At 38.8% G+C, this 19,308-nt stretch overlaps 1 protein-coding gene across 2 annotated transcripts in view; it reads right to left on the bottom strand.

Annotated features, from left to right (window-relative positions):
- CFAP99 (cilia and flagella associated protein 99) overlaps window positions 1-19,308 on the bottom strand; it is a 33,249-nt gene that overhangs the window by 13,354 nt on the left and 587 nt on the right. Inside the window, exons 2-11 of one of the 2 annotated variants that reach the window (XM_081947299.1) lie at window positions 17,166-17,293; window positions 15,826-15,976; window positions 15,357-15,451; window positions 11,318-11,430; window positions 10,828-10,996; window positions 10,426-10,506; window positions 9,499-9,567; window positions 8,248-8,304; window positions 6,946-7,034; window positions 4,988-5,192 (exon numbers count right to left, since the gene is read on the bottom strand). In XM_081947299.1, coding sequence (XP_081803425.1) covers window positions 4,988-5,192; window positions 6,946-7,034; window positions 8,248-8,304; window positions 9,499-9,567; window positions 10,426-10,506; window positions 10,828-10,996; window positions 11,318-11,430; window positions 15,357-15,451; window positions 15,826-15,976; window positions 17,166-17,282 — 1,146 coding nt within the window. In that variant the 5' untranslated portion in view covers window positions 17,283-17,293. The remainder of the gene's footprint in view (window positions 1-4,987; window positions 5,193-6,945; window positions 7,035-8,247; window positions 8,305-9,498; window positions 9,568-10,425; window positions 10,507-10,827; window positions 10,997-11,317; window positions 11,431-15,356; window positions 15,452-15,825; window positions 15,977-17,165; window positions 17,294-19,308) is intronic. The other variant, XM_081947300.1, reaches the window with a different exon arrangement.

The following is a 19,308-nucleotide window of genomic DNA, read 5'->3' as shown; positions in this document are numbered from 1 at the left end:
TTGCAAGACTTGCCGCCCAAAGGAAGCCTCTGCCGAGGCGTACATGTCTACTTTATAATGTCTGACAAAGGGCGACGGTGATGACCAAGTCGCCGCCCTGCAGATGTCCTCCACTGAGTCCTGCATCGCCCAGGCCGCCATGGCAGCAACACTCCTGGTGGAATGGGGAGTGATGTGTCTGGGAACCGGTTGGGATTGACTGTTGTAGGCAAGGGCGATACACGCTTTCAACCAGCGTCCGATGGTATGTGACGACACCTTCTGCCCCATGGATGATGGCTGAAATGACACAAACAGTGCCTCCGGCCTTCTAAATGATGCAGTGCATTTCACATAGCGATGGAGCGCCCTGCGAACGTGAAGGTGATGCCACGCCGCTCCTGTGGATGTGAAGTCTGCGGGCAAAAGTCTGGAAGAATGAGTTCTTGCACCTTGTGGAACCAAGAGTTAATTTTCGGAAGGAATGCTGGGTCCAACCGCAGAACGACTCTGTTCAGATAGAAGATACAGAGGTTCTCGTGGACCAATAGCGCTGCCAGCTCCGACACCCTCCTAGCCGATGTAATTGCTACCAAGAACAGTTTTAAGGGTCAACAATTGGAGACTGATCGTGTGAATGGCCTCGAATGGTGCAGCTGTGAGGGCCCTAAGCACCAGAGACAAGTCCCAAGTAGGGTTGCGATGCACTACCGGCGGCCTGAGGTTCGATGCGCCCTTCAGGAATGATCGGACCCTGGGGTGTTGTGCCAGGGAATGGCCCTGCCCGCCGCCAACCACAGTTGATAGAGCCGCAATTTGGCGGCAGAGGGTGTTGGACATTAGTCCCTTGCCCATGCCGATTTGCAAGAAGTCCAATACTTGTTGTACGGATGTCTTGATCGGGTCAGCACCGGCTGTCCAACACCATCTGCAGAAAGCCTGCCAAGTGGCCTCGTAGATGTGAGTTGTGGATGGGCGTCGCGCTGCCTGGATTGTGTCGATGACCTTGTCAGAAAAGTGTTGTCGAGTCAAGATAGCCCGCTCACATGCCACACAGCTAACTGTAACAGCTGGGGGTTCTGATGAATGAGAGTCCCCGAGAGAGGTGTATCCGATCGTCCGGGATGTTGGATCTCAGTTCCATTAGATGCCGTTTTATTTGACACCTGGGTACGGGGCACCTGATGAAACCTCTCGGGGGAATGGTGAGAAATTCTAGAGTAAGGCCCTGCCTCACTGTCTGGATGGCCCGGGCGTCCGGGCCCCACCCTGTGTGAGTCACTGGTATCTAGGAAAGGACCGGTTGTTGGCACCACAAAATGGCCACCACGCCTGAGGGTGTTGCTGGTTCTGCTGCCGGCCTCCATCTCTGGTCCCAGAACGGTTCCTGAGCCCTATCCTGTGATTGTGTATAAGACCAGTTGTACTGGGAGTTATATGGGGCGGTAGTGTGCCCGAATCCCCAGCCTGAAATGGCTGCCTTCTGTTGTAGGGCTATTGTCTCCTGTCTGTAGATCTACTGGTCGACGGAAGGACTTTATGTTTGTCCCTCGTCTCAATTAAGATAGGGTCTAACACAGCACCTTCCTCATGCCTCAGCCCAGCAGGTGTGGGGGTAAACGTGGCTGTAGGCTCTGAACGCATGGGCACTGGAACTGAGGCTGGACTGGCCTCAGAAGGATCAGGGGAAGATTGAGGCCCCAATCCCCCCTCCTTAGTTGTTAGTTCTGGGGGGTTAGGGAGGTCCAGAGACCAACCCTGTATCTCAATCAAATGAAGGGGAGAACCGGATGAGGGGCCTTCAGCTACTAAAGCCAGAGGTGACCTGTTGGTGGCCATGGGGGCTTTTTATTTACCTTTGTCTTTGCGCTTGGCGGCCCTAACCGGAGCCCCGGATGAAGCGGGATACCTGTGGCTAGCAGCCCTAGGGGTGACTCTCCCCACCATAGTACTGGCCCCAGCGGCCTCGGAGTGCACCGGGGAAAAGGTAGAAGCCCCAACGCTGTCTCCGGAGATGGAACGATCGACATAGTTAGTAACAGGGAGTTGAAAGGCTCAGCTCACGTCTCAATATCACAGGTGATTGCCGGAAAGGCCGAAGTGGAACAGCTCTGAATACTTTGCAAGGCACTGGAGCAGAGAGATGGTGAACTGACCTCCTCAGCTCCCAGAACAAGCAGTCAGTGACGTAGGGGCCATTTGTGCATGAAACGCTAAGCATCCCCCTTCCGGCTGTACCTCGGCGCCCAGAATAGCGGCTTCAAAATGGCCGCCGCTGCAGAGAGAAATGGCACAAAATTCAAATGTCTTCAAAATGGCGACCGCTCGCCTACAGAAAGCTCTGCAATTTGCAGCCGGCACAACAGAAGCCGACAACAAAGGAGACGGCAGCGCCGCAAATGTGAGGCGACGAAATAACGTTGGGCTGATCGCACTCTCTAAGCGGATCATGGCCACCCAAACCGACGCAAGAGAGGCGAACCTACCCTCACTGCTGCACCCGCGGGAATGCAGAACGGCGAACCGACTCACATCCGCGGCAGCTAGCTGCTGCAATCCTTTCAATGCGCTGGTTCCCCCGGCCGCAAGAGCCTCAAGGGAAGCTGCCGAGGCACCAACGGGAGCGAATTTAGCCCAGCGTAATTACAGCCTGTCGGAATGAGTAGACAACGTGGTTTACTCTGTCTTGAACCACAATATTCAGCCCAAATTGAAATAAATCCAGAAGTAATTAAATCCAGAAATAACAACTAAATAATAATGAGTAATTTGTCTAATGTCCTAGAAGAAAAATTTTTACGTCTCTTTAGGCTGGACTGAGTTAAAAAACTGAACTATCCCAGTCAGAGCAGGGGTGGTCAACAATTACGTAACTCAGTCTCTAGGGTAATGGACAAAGTTAACCCATGCTTGGATTCCTCAAGCAGCGCACTGGAGAACTAGTAGTTTAATTGGAATAAAGATCGTTTTAAATGATTTCACAATAGTCTTCCACATCTTAATTCAAATGTTAAAATGATTAGAAAGGAAGTTACAAACACAACTTTATCCCAGCTTCTCTGCAAATCTTTTGTGGACCGTGCACGAAGACTTGCAGGGATCTGCAGAGAAACTCAGGTAAATGCATTAAAATCTTTTTGATATTAAAACTGATTAGCTTTTTCATTTTTGAATTTTCTGGAAGAGTGGTTTAAAGTTGCTTTTGCTTTATATGCTGTTCATTTTCCATGTGAGAGCATGAAAAAAAATTCACAGACATATATATCAAGATAAAAGGAGTGTTTTTCCTTCAGCTTTTTGTTGGCTGAGTTCAACTAAAAATACTCACGTCGTTCAACTCTTCACTATTTTCTCGCCATGTACATGTATACATCTGAACTAGACTGTGTTGCTTCTCTATGTCATATATGGGGGTATATACATAATTTTGTATTTGTTTATTTATTCTGTCATGGTTATGTAGTGTATATTGGAGGTGGTGATCTTTTGAGCTGTACACAACGAAATTTCATTTTAATGTATGCTGATTAGTATACATTCCAAGTGAAAATAAACTTAAAATTATTATTCTATTCTATTCTATTCTTTACTATCCTTTTTCAATGTCCCGCTTAATATCCAGTTCATTATTTTACTGATACAATTTCATTAAGGTACAGCATTGTTTATGGTGGGGATTCAAAGATAGATACAAATAAATAATTTGTTGGAGAAGTAAAGATGGTAATATTTCTAGGGAGGAAAATAATGACACATTTAGACAAATTATAAAAGATACTGATATTTCAAAATAACAAATATTAGGATGATTAGGACAATATAATCCAATGAAGGCTGAATACTAAGAAAGGGGGGGGGATAAAGACCTGTACAATAGACTGTAAAGAGAACCAATCAATTCTGGACCTGCTGTTTGTTTGAGAACCTTGAGCGTGAAGTGATATGAACCGAAACTGAACTAGAAAAAATTATATGTTTAGCATTGAAGGTAGTAGAAGAAAGAGAAAATAATGGACAATGTGAGTGGATAAAATTGAAGTGATTCCTGGAATTTCCTTATAATAGTAATAGAATTTATCCAAGGGTCACCGGGAGTGAAATTCAGATCAACATAATTAACTATTCCTCATTGTTTCTACATCTTTCTCTTTAATCTCTATATGGATCCTCTGAAGCCTGGATTAATCATAAAACTTTCCATCCAGGCACTTCTGTGGTTATCACCCATATTCCTCCCTTAGAATTAATTATAAAGTCACCTTCATAATTCATAATCTCAGAATGTTATCACTCTCTTGAAAATTGGAGGAGAGAATATTACGCATACTATTTTGAGCTCGTCTATCTCTCCAATTAATGTGCTGCCATATCTTCTAGATTTACAGTAGTTTACAGCTTAAATACAAATGCTGACATACAAAACATTTCCTATGTGTGTATGTAGTTTGTATTTTATATAGGCATCATCCTTTATCTTGGTTAAATAATTTATTCTGAAAAGAACAGTAATGGAAGGAAGTACAAAGGAATGAAATAAACTCCATAAAACAAGTAATTAAAAGTTGATCAACATGTAAGATATTGGAGATCTGAAATAAGATAGCAATCTATAAGATATTTAAAAAAAACATTTTCAAGCCATGAAGAAATATCTAGATGTAGCAGTAAATTTCACAAGAGTCAATAAATCGAAATTGCATCTTAGCAAAACAGAGGCATTATGAATAGAAAGAGGGAGATTGTGTAGTTTTTTTTATTCTTACTAAGTTTGAATAAGAAACATTATGTGCCTTATGCATGATAGCCTTTACACACAAATCCTTTTGGGATTGAAAAAAGAAGAAAGGGTTATTTTTATGAAAAGCATTGTTTTTCCTGCATACCCCAAGAATCTACTTAAACTCCTTTTTCTGTCAAATGCATTTATCTATAATTTAATAATGTATCTATAATCTATAACCCACATGTGCAACTCAAACCCATATAAAATCTGAAGAGCACTCAGTACCTCTTCTCTCTTCTGTTCAGCATTTTTTTTCTTTTCCTGAATGCAATATTGGCGTGCCAAAATAGCTTCCTCATAGCTTAGCTTTCCTTGTAGTTTTCTACATTCTGCTTCTGTCAGCTGTTGGTCCAAATCTTTCCTATGCATTTGTTGCTGCCATTCCAGAAATTTTGATGGATCCTGTGCTCCTTGGAGAAGATGTTCGATTCTATAATAAAAATTAAAACAGATTTTTGAAGGGAAACAGTACAACTCAAACACTGCTATCTTATGTGAAAGTTAGAATAGTTATAAGTGGGGGCCTTTGGCTCATCTCCCTCCTGCCTCTTGTTTTCCTAGCATTTCCAGCCTTTTTCCTAGACAAATATCAACCAAACACCTTAAGGGTAACCGCTAGGTAAGTTATCTGCACCTCTTTTAGGTTGAGAAATAAGCTTTTTTCACCTAACACCTAGAAGCAAGCAAAGTTATAACCAGAAGCCAACATGGGTAGATCCCATCAAACAAATCTTTTTCCTTCCTTGACAAAGTGATTAATTAATGGACCAGAAAAATGCTGTGGACATAATATACTTGAAGTTCAGTAAGAAGTTTGACAAAGTAGACCACAATCTACTTCCTGATAAAATCAATGTGAGATAGACAGCATCGCCACCAGATGGATTTGTAACAGGCTGACAAACTGCACCCAACATGTAGTCCTTCCCCAATGCTCCAGGTTCTTTGAAAGATATGGTACAATGGTTCTGACATAACATCTGTGTTCCTTTTTGGGATGCAATCCATCAGGTCCAAATGATTTGAATTCATCTAGATCAGTCTCTTAATATTTTCTTGCTTATTTTAATGTTTATTTCTAGACTCTCTTCTATTATGTTTTGTTGAGTTGGACTAAATATATTGGTGATAGATGATATTTTGGATAGAGAGGGGAGGCAGGCATATAGGCAGACAGATAGACAGATAGATGATAGACAGACAGACAGAGATAAGCAAGTAAGCTGGGTCTTGTACAACCGGCTGGATCCTTGCCCAATCTGGCTTCTTTAGGAATGACTGACTGGATTTGGGAGGTCATTGGTGCCTCTTTAAACGAAGGAGTGGTATCTATCTTCTTGAAAAAGGCAATGATATACCTCTATTTGAAGAATGTCTGTGGAGATTCTCAGTAACTCTGCTGTGATTTCTAGCATGTTAAATTGATTTTACAGTTGACCCGAAGCTTGTACAAATGTCCATTATCTCCAGTCTCTCACAAGTGCACCTCTTTTAATTACAACTGTTAAGAAACACACATCTGGTTCTTATACCCTAAGCTTGGAATCAACGTTAGCAGAGGTTGTTGGTCAATCATCAGTAACAAAGTTTAAACATGCCTGGAATAACCACGTGTCCATCACCCAACAAAAAATGAAAATAATAATATTAATAATAAATAAATACATAAATTTAAAAACCAGAAAACTCAAAGGGCAGACTCAATGGACAACTAGGTCTTTTTCTGCTGTCAGTTTTCTAATGCTATGTTTCTATCTTTATGTACCATCGACTCCTGGAGATTGCCTAGAGAAGTCCCTGCATCCTTCCTAGGAATAAATGGTTATTACTGGCCCAAGCTCACCCACTGGCTTTGTGCCTAAGGTGGGACTAGAACTCACAGTCTTCCAGCTTCTAGCCCACTTCACCAAACTAACTCTCCTCAGATAGGAGAACTGAAACTACTAAAATAGTTATGCCTTGGATTCTTCTTATGTTCTTATTCAGAATTCCCACAACTATTAATATATCTCAGATAACATAGCCTGACCTTTATTAATAATCCTTGGAATCTTTTACATTTTGAAAGAGAGGAGACTAATTTTATTATAAACAATAGATAGTATCTTAATTTCCTTTAATGCAATGCAGTCATTCTTTAGAAGACATAAAAACCCTATCAAAATCTGACACAGATTAAGTACCTCTTAAGCTCCTGTTCCACTTTTCTTTCGTACAGAACACCTTCTCTTAAGATTGCTGCTGCATTTAGCTTAACAGGAGTACTGTCAGTCTGTTGGATAAATTAATGCATATTTTTAGAAGCAAAATTGCAAAAGAAATCTTTAACAGTCAATAATTAATATAACAGTACCATATTCCCTAATTATCATATTTTTCAGAGTATAAAACGTACCTTCTCCCCCCCCAAAAAATAGGGTGAAAATCTGGGTGCATCTTATACACTGAATACAGCATTTTTGGCCTCCCGAAATCCCGCCCCCTTTGCAAAAATGTACGTGCATCGCTTTTAGGAGGCTTCCAGAGTGATCCTGGGGGCTGGGGAGGGCAAAAATGACCGAAAAATGGGCAGTTTTGTGCCCCCTCCAGCCGCCAGGAGCACTCTATAAGCCTCCTAAAGGCTATGCATGCCCATTTGACAAAAAAGGGCCTGTTTTCACAAAAAACAAACTGTATGTGGGAGGTCTGCAGAGTGCAAAAACTTTTTTTTTAAATTAGCCTCTTCAAAATCTTAGTGCATCTTATACTCCGGTGCGTCTTATACACCGAAAAATATGGTACATTTTAAAATGGTTATTTAGGTTTCTTTAGTTATTAAATATGTAGTTGATGATAAGTTGTATAGTATCTAATGTAAAAAAATCTATTCCTATTTTCATCAGTGACATATCCTCCCAAGTATGATTAACAGTCAAACTATATTAAGATCTATTAATTCCCTAAAATGTTTCATTTCACATTTAGCCTATAATCAAATCTTATTTAGTTAAAATAAGTCATATGAAAATAAGTGGATCTTTTTTTTAGTAAGATATTTCTAAGATCCTATTGTTAGTTTTAAAGTAAACTAACATTAATAAAAATATGAAGAGGCCATGATTTGGTTCAGGAATTCCATTAATTCATTGGTTGATGAACAGTGAGGTATACATTCCTCCTTTACATATCATTTTCACATAGAATGATATAAAATATATGGAGTTTATGGTCAGGAAGGAAACTATATTTACTTCAGTAAACTTAGATTATGGTTCAGCCATTTATAGCACAACCCTTTCCCCTTTCCCCTCCTGCCTCACTGCTCTTTTATTTATTTTGTGTTTTATAATACTTTATAACTTAATAAACAATTGTTTTTAAAAAAGAAATAAACATTAAGGAAGTCCTTGGCCACCAAAAAGTTACCTGTCTGGTTTTAAATTGATTTCAATTGAATTTTTTGAATCTCACCAATTTAAAACATTCGGCTACCCAGAACTGCTCACCTTGTACTTGATCTTTTGGGCCTCAAATTTTTCAACAAGGTTTAGGGTTTCCTTCATCTACAAGTAAAAAATATTGTAACTTTATTATATAACTTCTTCTATTGAAAAAAGCATATTTCAAAATCAAATTATGCACTTGATTATCCATGGAGATTCTCAGTCATCCAGGTCATGGTTGTCCCAAAGGTGTTTTTCAAAAGGACTTTGGGGGGAAAAACAATGGAAAAAAGAAAGTGAAAAGCACCTTTGAGATAGGCATTTGATTATGCAAAGTATGTAAATATTTGCCAATAATAAATTGGATAAATAGAAGAAAATAAAGGAGGGTAATATATTGGCACTTTTGTTATTACTAGTGCTGATTAGTTCTCTTCTTTACCAGCAGACTACCAAGACTCTGGCCATCTTACAAATATAAATAAGAGCAACGACTCACAGCTTACGTGCTGTTCTCAGTGGTGGGCTGCTGCCAGTTCAGACTGGTTTGGGTGAAACAGAGGTGGGTTCCTACCAGTTCGGACCAGTTCGGCCAAATAGGTTGTAAATCAGCCTGCCACACCCCCGAACTGGTTCTATTGCCGGTGGTGCCATCTTGATTTTAGGTTCTGCGCATCCGCAGAACAATCTTCATACGCAGAAATGTAATTTGTTTTCTTTTCTAACGTTGTGCGCATGTGCAGACCTTTTTAGGTGCATGGAGCACACATTTGGTGTGTGTGCGAGGGAAGTGAGCGTGCATGTGCAAAACATTTTGCATGTCGAACCAGCATAATGCCGGCAGCAACCCACTCCTGGGGTAAACCAGTAGTTGTGACCTATGGGTGGCCCCAACCACACACCCGGGCGCAATCTCATCCTATATCATTGTGTATTTGATGCCGCATGCATGTGCAGAAGGCGCGTGAGCTAATTGTTGTGTTTATTGATGCTGCACACATGTGTGAACGGCATACACAAGCGAATTGCCATGTTTTATGACGCCATGTGCATTTCCGGTGCTGGGCAAAACGGTTGTTACAGTATGTGACATCCACCTCTGCCTGTTATGCAATTGCTAAACAACTTCAAATTGTGTCAGCATTAAAAGTGAACTTAGAATGAGCTCATAGCCTATGCTGCAAACCATTATCAATATCAAATAAAAAATTATTCAAAATTATTTAAATACCATTACAATAAATAAATCTTATTACATTACATTCTTCCATTTACTCATAACTACATTCATTTCTTGATTTCTATTTTACTTACACTGCTTTTGTAATCAAACTTTGGAGCTGCACAATTGAACTGATTAATATTTGCTTCTAGAAGCAGTTCCTAAAAGAAAATATAAATTTAATAAATAAATAAAATGTAATTTTAATGCCATTAATTAAATGCTGGTATGTGACCATACTAAAAATTGATTACTGTCATTAATTCTTTGGCCAGAAATTTAATGTTTATTCTTTAACATACAAAAGCAAATACTCTCTTTATCTTTATCCCTCTCTCTCCCCCTCCCTCTCCGCACTGTAAAAGCAACAGCTGTTTTCAAGAAGATGAATAAAATGTGGTCCTTGTTGTCTATATCACTGAAAATTAAACTGATCCCTTTTATAGTGATCCCAGGAGCCATTAATGCCAGTGAAACTTGGAAGGTGTCAAACCAGTATTAACAAGTCTTAATATCTCCTAATAAATATGGCTTTGCAGAATCCTAAGGATTCACTATTTTGACCATATCACTAATGAAGATGTGCTCCAAAAGAATTTCTCCCACAAACTATATAACATTATTGCACCTAGATGACTCTCAACTTGCAGGTCATATTCTCAGCATGAGGAACAATCTAAATCTGAAGGTGATAATGAGATGGACCTTCCCCCCTACAAAGATGAACTTGTCTAAAATGGGCTGGCGTTCTCTTGCCATTTCCTTGCCTAATTTGGTGTCTTAGCCTTTTTATGAACAGTAAAAATATGTAGCAGTAGTGTTTAATCAACTATCACATAAGTAGGAATCTGAAGCAGAACCTTGAAAAGCAATTATTCAAATACGTGGTTAATTATATGATTATGACTTTTGAGCAATTCCCTGGAAACCACACTGATATCTCAAAATACAACAAATATGGGTAGATAAATTCCAGAAAATATAGTGAAATAAATAAATAATTAAAATACTAAACTTGCCTCTGCCTGCTGGCGATTCTTTAGTTTGATTCTTTCTAGATGCTGCTTCATTTTAGGAGGTTTGTAAGTATTCTTGGGAACCTGAGCATAAATACACAGACAGAATCTATAGATAGTCATCGCTAACAACTGCTTTATACGGTAAGCATTCAAAGATATGATGGTGCTGAAAAAAATAGCTTTATGCCCAATGCTCACATTTACTACAGTTATCTCTCCACTCTGGAGGGAGCAAGAATAGGTCAAGCAGTCTTCCTCCTCCCCACTTGCAATGCAGTGAGTTTGGAGAAGAATGGATTATAAGAGAGCAAAGTTTAAGGGTTTTTTTGAAATACTTTCAAAAACCAATCAAGCTTCTTTTTTTTTCTTTTTTTTTTTTGGACAGAAAAATACAGAACTCACAGGTTTTGTTTTCTCTTGTCGTGGAATTTGCTCGGGAATCAGTATAGCTCGTGGATTAGGGACCGTCAAATGAAACTCATTTGGTTGAGTCGTCTTTAAAGTTGTAATAGCGTGTTTATCGGCAATATTATCCAACTGACTGATCAATTGCTGTATTTTCGGCTGCCATCTTCCAGGAAGCAAAACAAACAAAGAAAAAACAAACAAAAATACAATTTTATTTTTCTGGTTGGGTTCCATCTGCTTAATTAATACTAATATAAGCAATTTAAATTATTTTATAGAATCTAAGCATTTAGATTGATCCTGAACTGGAAGTCCAATACAAAGAATTAACAGTGCCTATCTCTGTGATGTGGAGATTCAAATGAACAATATTACTTGAGATGCATTCAAACAGGAAATCATGCACATTTTTGAGAAATATGTCCTGACAATGAATTGGGAATTACTTCTGAAAAAGCATGTCTGCAATGCTTCTATTACTTACTTTTCCAGTGGTTCAATCCAATTCTCATTTACATAAACCGAATCATAAATCTGACTCCATTCATCTTTTATCCATGTTTGCAAATTCACCAAATTGAAAAAGAATCTAAGGAACTGAAAAGACTGTATGCATCAATGAAAGAAGCTTAATCAAAAAAATATCTTTGCCTTGAAATTAGATCACACTTTCTATTTTCAGCAGTAACTTATTCATAATTTCTATAGAAATATTGCCTGGAGCACTAGACATGACCATAGTAGATTTTCCCATTAGAACTGAGGAAACGTTTTGGAAATACCACTTTTCTCTATATTTAGTTTAGTTTAGTTTATTGTCATTGTACTTCGTACAACGAAATTAAGTGGCATCTTCAGTGTACATTATAACTATAAAAATAAAACACAAACACACATCTGCATTCTATGCAACTGAATTGAAAAACCCCTGATATTGCATTAATACTGCAGTATTCAGTAGGAGTCAATATAGTTACTGCTCTGGGATAGAATCTTTTTTTTCAGCCTATTTGTCCTTGTTTTTATTCTCCTGTGCCGTCTGTCAGATGATAATAGTTCAAAAAAAAAAAGGGTGCCCAGGATAAGATGGATCTTTAAGAATGTTTTGAACTTACTTAAGGCAGCAGGAGCTATAAAGCTCTTCCAAAGAGAGGAGAGGGCAACCAATGATCCTTTGGGCAATGATGTTAACTCTCTGGAGCGCTGTCCTATGCACTGCTACTGTGCAATTGGCAAACCATACACAGGTGTAGTAAGTTAAAATACTCTCTATGGTGCAGCAGTAGAAGGTCACCAGCAGTTTTTCATTCAGTTGTTGCTTCCTGAGAAGTCTCAGGTAGTATAATCTTTGCTGGGCCTTTTGACCAGTCCTGCAATGTGAGCACTGACCCAGGTCAGGTCCTCTTTTATGATAACACCCAGAAATATTTATATTCTGCAAATATGTCCCAAAATTTCAGAACCCCCCAAATAGTGTACAGTCTGGAACAAAGAACTGCAGAAACACTATGGATATTCTTATCACCACAATAATAATACAATACAAGGACTGAATGAAATGTAATGCCTCCAGTGTTCTAACAGATAGCAATAGCAATGGTGGGAAGTTGCTGTGAGAAAATGTGTTGCTATTGTGATACGGAAGCCTGCCATGCGTACTTGTCAGTAGTTCAAACAATGTGGAGTGTTTGGTTTTCTCTGAGGCTGGTTGTTTGCTTGTACATATTTTATTACACAGCTAGATAACATAAATTAGTGAAAGCAAATGTGGGATTTGCTCCCTGTTTATATTCAGTAACTTTCCCTGTCAATTTTGGTGACTGTATGATTTTCTCCTTCAGAGTTCATTAGGGTATTACAGGTAGCCCTCGACCTACGACCACAATTGAAGCCCAACATTTCTGTTGTAAAGTGAGACATTTGTTAAGTGAGGTTTGCCCCATTTTACGATCTTTCTTGTCACAGTTGTTAAGTGAATCACTGCAGTTGATAAGTTAGTAACCTGGTTGTTAAGTGAATACGGTTTCTCCATTGACTTTGCTTATCACAAGGTCACAAAAGGGGATCATGTGACCCCGGGATGCGGCAACGGTCATAGGTATGAGTCAGTTGCCAAGTGTCTGAATTTTGATCACGATTATGGGTATGTTGCAAGGCTTGTAACTGTGAAAAATAGTCATGTGTCACTTGTTAAAGTGCCGTTGGAACTTTGAACAGTCACTAAATGAATTGTTGTATATCGAGGATTACCTATATTTTCTGTTTGATTGTTTATTGGTTGTTAATCTTTGCTTATCTGGGTGTTCACTGCCAGAGAGGATGTGTTCTGGCCTGAAACAGCCATTTTCTTCTAGAAGATTAGAGTTCATTCTGATAAGTATTTCCCAATCTCATAGTCTAAGCAGGAGTCGGCAACCATAAACACTCAAAGAGCCACAAAGGTCCCAACCGGAAGCCCCCTGTTCAATTCTTGAGCTGACCAGAAATCCGGTTCCCCCACCATAGAGTCTCCTCCTAGCACGGCGTCCTTTTTCCTCTACCTTCCCTAACCAAAAGCCCTATCAATTTTGGAGCTGACCGGAAAACCCGCTCCTTACATGAGACTCTTCTCCTAGCATACCATGCTTCCCCACCCCAACCGGAAACTCCCCTCCCAAAATTGTGGCACCGACTGGCAACAGGGAGCCACAGCAAAAGGATGAAAGAGCCACATGCGGCTCCAGAGCCACAGTTTGCTGACCCCTGGTCTAAGGCTTCCAAATGAGGGGACCTAGGGCTTCCAAGTGAGGGAACAAGCTAAGATGTCTCTGAAAGAGGAGAAACAACACTGTAGCCAGACTGACAGACCAGTGACTTCAGGACCACAGAACCTCTCCAGAGAAAGAGAGGACAATTACCCACTTGAGTTCCAGATAGCTGCTCTTTACAAGAATACAACAGGACAAGCAGTTGATTCATGGTTTGAGCATTGGAAGATGAGAAAAGCCATATGGATATTGGGTTTGTGAAGCCTCACTTTCTAAACACTTTTGGAATATACTGTAACTATTTTTAAAGCAACAAGTTTAAAAAAACTAACTAGTGAAGGAGCCTTCACTCCAGAAATAAGAGATACAAAGTATAGTGCAAAAAATAGGTAAGAATTTAAGAAAACTTGAAACCAACTAAGGATCCAGCAAAATTTAAAAGTTTAAAACTTTTGAAATATTCAAAATATTTCATGAAAAATGATAAACTGTTTTTTTTAAAAAAAAAAACAAACAAAATAGCAAAAGAATTAAGATAAACCATGTGATACAGAAGTGAGAAACTAGAGGGGACTAAAGATCCAGGCAAAAGGAGGGAAAAGAAAGAAAACCCTGTTTTTGACTTTTGAATTCGATGATTAGTAGTGACACAGGTAAAAATGACACGTACCACATTTCTTAGTGTAGGATAGACAAAAGGGCAGAGATGGGGGGGGGGGCAGGGGGAAAGATGGAAGTTTCTGGCTCTTTGGCAGATAATGCTCTGACACTCAGTTGCACTCACTGTGAGCATTCCAGGGTAGAAGCCTTGCCCAGAGCCTAGATCTCAGATCAGCAGTAGAAGGAAGACGACAGGGAAAGTGAGTTGGGGGTGGCAGCAGGAGCTGACAGGAGTATATGGCAGAGTGCAGAGCAGCCAAAAGAGCAGAGATGGGCAGGAGGGAAACAAGGAGAGAAAATCAGAGGCAGGTGGTTCAGAATAAGAAAAGTGTGAGATTCTTTCCTAACGCAGAGTCCTGGCAACTAAGACTGCCAGGATTGGTTTTGTTAAGCAGCACGGTAATGTGATGTTTTGCTTAACAAGTGTTTCACTTAGCAACATAAATCCCAGTCCCAATTAAGTTCATAACCCAAGGACTACCTGCTTTGGCTTGCATTTTAGTATGCATTATTTGATTTCACCTAAAATCAAAGTACCACATGAACTGAAACCCAGTTTCTTTCAAAACATACATTTCTTGGTATGTTGCAATGTATTCTCGTTTTAAGGGATGTACAAAAAAACATAAGTGGAAGATTCTAAATGATGAAAATAAAGTACCGGTAGTTGCTTTTTCTTCTTTTTTTCACAGTAGATAAAAAATGCTTCATAAGTAGTAGCATAATTTTCAATTGTTAATAGCTAGATTTTCTTCCAATGTAGTTACAGTGGCTTTATGTATGGTGCTAAGGAATTTGGCTTTGTTTTAGCATCTTATGCAGTCTATAAGCCATGCCTCATCATTTAGCCCTTGATGCCAGCCCTGTGTTGTTTTAAACATATTAATTTTATAAATTGCCATTTGAAAATTCTGAATATATGTATAGTTTGTAGTAGATGAGGGATGTGTTTACAACTACCAACTTGAAGACTTTTCCACTGCAAGTACAAGATAAGTACTAAAAGCAGTAGCTTTGAACTATTCACTATTTAAAATATTCATTAAAATTCCATACAACTTAAAACCCAATAAAAAATTTTATTTAATTCTGATGAAATGCAAATATTTTAATTACCTTACATATCTTAGCAGCATCCATTGATTTGATGATTTTGCTGAACTGATGAAGTCCAAGTTCCTCAAGTCGAAAAGTAGCCAAATAACAAATAACTAGAAAAGGCACATACATTAATGTTAAAGACAAAGTGAATAATTAAGCCTATTAAAGATTTCTACAATTTCTTACTTGCCTTCTCCAAATATAGTTATCTAAGAGTGGAAATGGAAGGCAAGTTAGGCAAATGATAAAATTCATCACAATGTATTATATAACACCATGACTTAATATTCATATATCCACTATACAAAGCACTGAAGGTTTATGTTGTGATGATACGTTTCACATCTTATTTTTTGCATTATTGCAAGTTGTACTTGATACCCATATATATAGCTGCTGTTATTAGTAGTATATATACAGGAGAGTAAAAATCAGACTCATTTTCTAACACTATTATATTCTCTTTATATAAATGAATACTTACCAATATACATGTTACGCTCAGAAAATAGGCAATTTTTTCCATCTCGGATATAAAATGCATCGACTACCACATCCAATAGAGTTTTATACTCTAAACAGCCACACAAGATATCCATTACAGGTACAGGGATTTCATCTGTTACTTTGAAAGGCTACAGAAACAGAATTAATTTAAATGTAAAAACAAAAACTTAATGTATGTAAATAAATGTCATCATTCAATGTAAAATAATAGTAATAATATTAGCTACTGTTGTCCAAAAGGTATAACCAAAATGTACAAGTAGTATATATTTTGAGCAGTACAAAATGTACAAAGCATAATTATCCACCATAAATTAATCCAAACGACGTTTAAAGTAAAATAATTTTGTGATAGCTTGTCCAAGAAAAATTGTATCATCGAACTCGTATTTATAATAGTTGTGATGTCCAGGGTTATGTGATCATCTTTTGTGATCTGGGATTGGTTATGTGCAATAAATGAAACTTCTTTACCAGTTTAATTGTTTTAGAGATTTTGGGAGTTTGGATGTCCAGAATTCATTAAAGTCCTCTTTGTCTTCCTCACCATTGAAGAAATAATTAAAAAATCAAAAAAGAAAAAAACCTAAGACTACTTTAGACAGATTTAATTGGTTAGAAAATTAGTTTAAAATTAGATAATTAGGAACAAATGAAAGATAAAAAGAACTAGCTAGTGGAGGTAAGAAGTCTTGCTGCACTGCCCTACCACATGGAAATAAAAAACCAAAAAGAAACAAATGCTGCCCTTCAAACAGTTTGTATCAAAGATCCCAATGCAATTCACAAACCAAATTTATTTTGCCTACGGTGTGTGTGTGTGCGCACGTGCATGCGTGCACACGCGCGCGCACTTGTAAACACACACACACCACATTTTTCAGACTATAAGATGCACTGGTGTATAAGATTTCGAAGAGGTAACTAAGAAAAAAAAGTGTTTGCCTTCCCTCAGCCCCCAGCTTCAGCAGGGCTGGGGGAAGGGAAAAACACCCCCCGTTTCTGCCTTGCCTCAGCCCTGCTGAAGCCTGCAGAGGGCTGCTAAGGGCTGAGGGAAGGCAAAAAAAGCCTGTTTTTGCGGAAAAGGGCTCGGTTTTTGTAAAAATGGGATGTGGGGGCAGGGCTTTGGGAGGCCAAAAATGGCTGTATTCGATGTATAAGACGCACCAATATTTCCACGCTCTGTTTTGGGGTGTGGTAAGGAAAGGTGCATCTTATACTCCGAAAAATACAGTATATATAAACATGGCTCCTGACATTTAATAATACAGTATTTCAAATGTGCATTTTCTGAGCGCTTCAAAAGTCATCTCATACCTGTAAAACTTTAGCTGATTCATTCAAGAAATGCCCAACATTCTCATTTTCAGGATGGAATTTGTTAAGCTGTTGAATTATTATTTCAATGTGTCCCAATGGGCTAGCCATCTTCATTCTGCATATACCTGGAATCATTAAGTGTCCACATTTCATCAGTTGCCATTTAGTTTTAAGCATATAACCATTACAGAAAGTAATATAATTTTGCTTGAACAAATTGTCTCCTACTACAGATATAAATACTGGTATACCTGAAACCACTTGAATTAATTTGTTAGATAAGCACATTCATTTATACATTTATTTGCTTTTCAACTATAACTGCTCTTCACAGTGAATACTATAAGACTTTTCATTTTTAATAGAAAATAAATCTTGATTATTGAGGCAAATAGTTAATTCAGAAGTGTTAACTATCTGCCATTTACTTAACATTCATCATAGACCAACCAGAAGTGTAACAAATTTGGATATTTTTGATATTAGCATGGCACAAATAAACTAACATTTAACCAAAAGTGCTATGAAATCAGAAGACCTTCTCCCTAGACCTTGATGTACAAACAGGGATATAAAAGAATTATAGGGATATAAAGGAGTCTTCTCTTTTAAATCATTTTCAAAGCAGTAAAGTCTTTCACTGTATTTGACTGGAAAGAAGTCTTTAATATTAATTTTGAAAAACAGTGCTAGAGATCATTGTGTTCTGAGTTTCTCAGACAATAGGATTCAGAAACCGATGAGCTAGAGACTACTTTCCAATCTAGCAGCCAACTTCCCATAAATGAGTCCATTCAGGTTCAATTTGGTCTCCCTTATATCCTAATATTTACATGAAGCTCCCTGGAGCAAAGTCACATTTTTAAAAACTGTAAGCCTTCTGCAGACTCTATTTCTACAGTACACAAAGATAAATATATGTAACAATTTGGAATCCTAGATGGTTAACCCAAAGTTCCAATCTCCTTGCCATCTCTTGGTCCATATTAAGTAATCACTGTTGAATTTTCTATATGCCACTCTTTGTCCTAACTTTTTAACAATGCTCCTAAGCCTCTTATCATAATTGTATTATAAGCAGCACTTTTTAAAGGAAATATTAAAGCTGTACATTTGCCAGTCCTACAAGTTAGCCCTACAATGGCATGTTTATTATGACAGCTACAGCAATCTTGCATGTCTGAATGTGCTTCCCTCCCCATTTCTGTGAACTGGAGATACTTATGTTGTTGGTTTGAGCTCCCAGCTTGGTGATTTGGTTGCAAACTCGAATTGGTCCACATTCGAGGAGACATCTTCAGTGGAAAGCACACTAAAAATGTCTCCTCAAATGGGGGACCAAACATTTGCAAACAAATTGCCAAGATGGGAGCTCAAACCAACAACATAACTACTAACCCAAGCTATTCATATTCAAATACTTTTCAAGGGGGATACTCTCCAAGATCTCTTCTTCTCAAATTGTTTTCTCTATTGGCTTGGTGGTAGTTCTTCCTCTCCATCCCCTCTGCCCTCTCAACCAATGGAACAGAAGTTGCCTTCAGAAGTTGTGGGAGCTTCATCACTGGAGGCTTTCAGGAAGAGATTGGACTGCCATTTGTCGGAAATGGTGTAGGGCAGTGTTTCTCAACCTTGGCAACGTTAAGTCCTGTAGACTTCAACTCCCAGAATTCCACAGCCAGCTGGCTGGGGAATTCTGGGAGTTGAAGCCCACAGGACCTAAAGTCGCCAAGGTTGAGAAACATTGCTGTAGGGTCTCCTGCTCCCAGGGCCGGATTTTCCTATAGGCTAACTAGGCTTCAGCCTAGGGCCTCAAGATCAAGAGGGGCCTTTTATTTTTATTTATTATCCGTGCCACATTTTTATACAGGTTAGTACCAATTACAACATGTTTCATTTAATATATTGATATATATCACAGTAATGATGCATTTTATTATCACTCATGTAATTTACAAATTTAAAAATGGGAGGTGAAAGGGCCCCTTAAGTGGAATAGCCTAGGGCCTCTTTTCATCTAAATCCGGCCCTGCCTGCTCCCCTCTCTTGTGGGGGGGGGGGGGTTGGATTAGATGAACTACAAGGTCCCTTCCAACTCTGTTAATCTAATCTAGCATGAATCCAAAATCAAAGTCAGTGT

The sequence above is a fragment of the Natrix helvetica genome (genome assembly GCF_964273705.1).
Source record: "Natrix helvetica genome assembly, chromosome: 3".
NCBI classification, from domain to species: Eukaryota; Metazoa; Chordata; class Lepidosauria; order Squamata; family Natricidae; genus Natrix; species Natrix helvetica.
The sequence above is the reverse complement of the archived record's forward strand: the minus strand, read 5'-3'. Positions and strand labels throughout refer to the sequence as shown.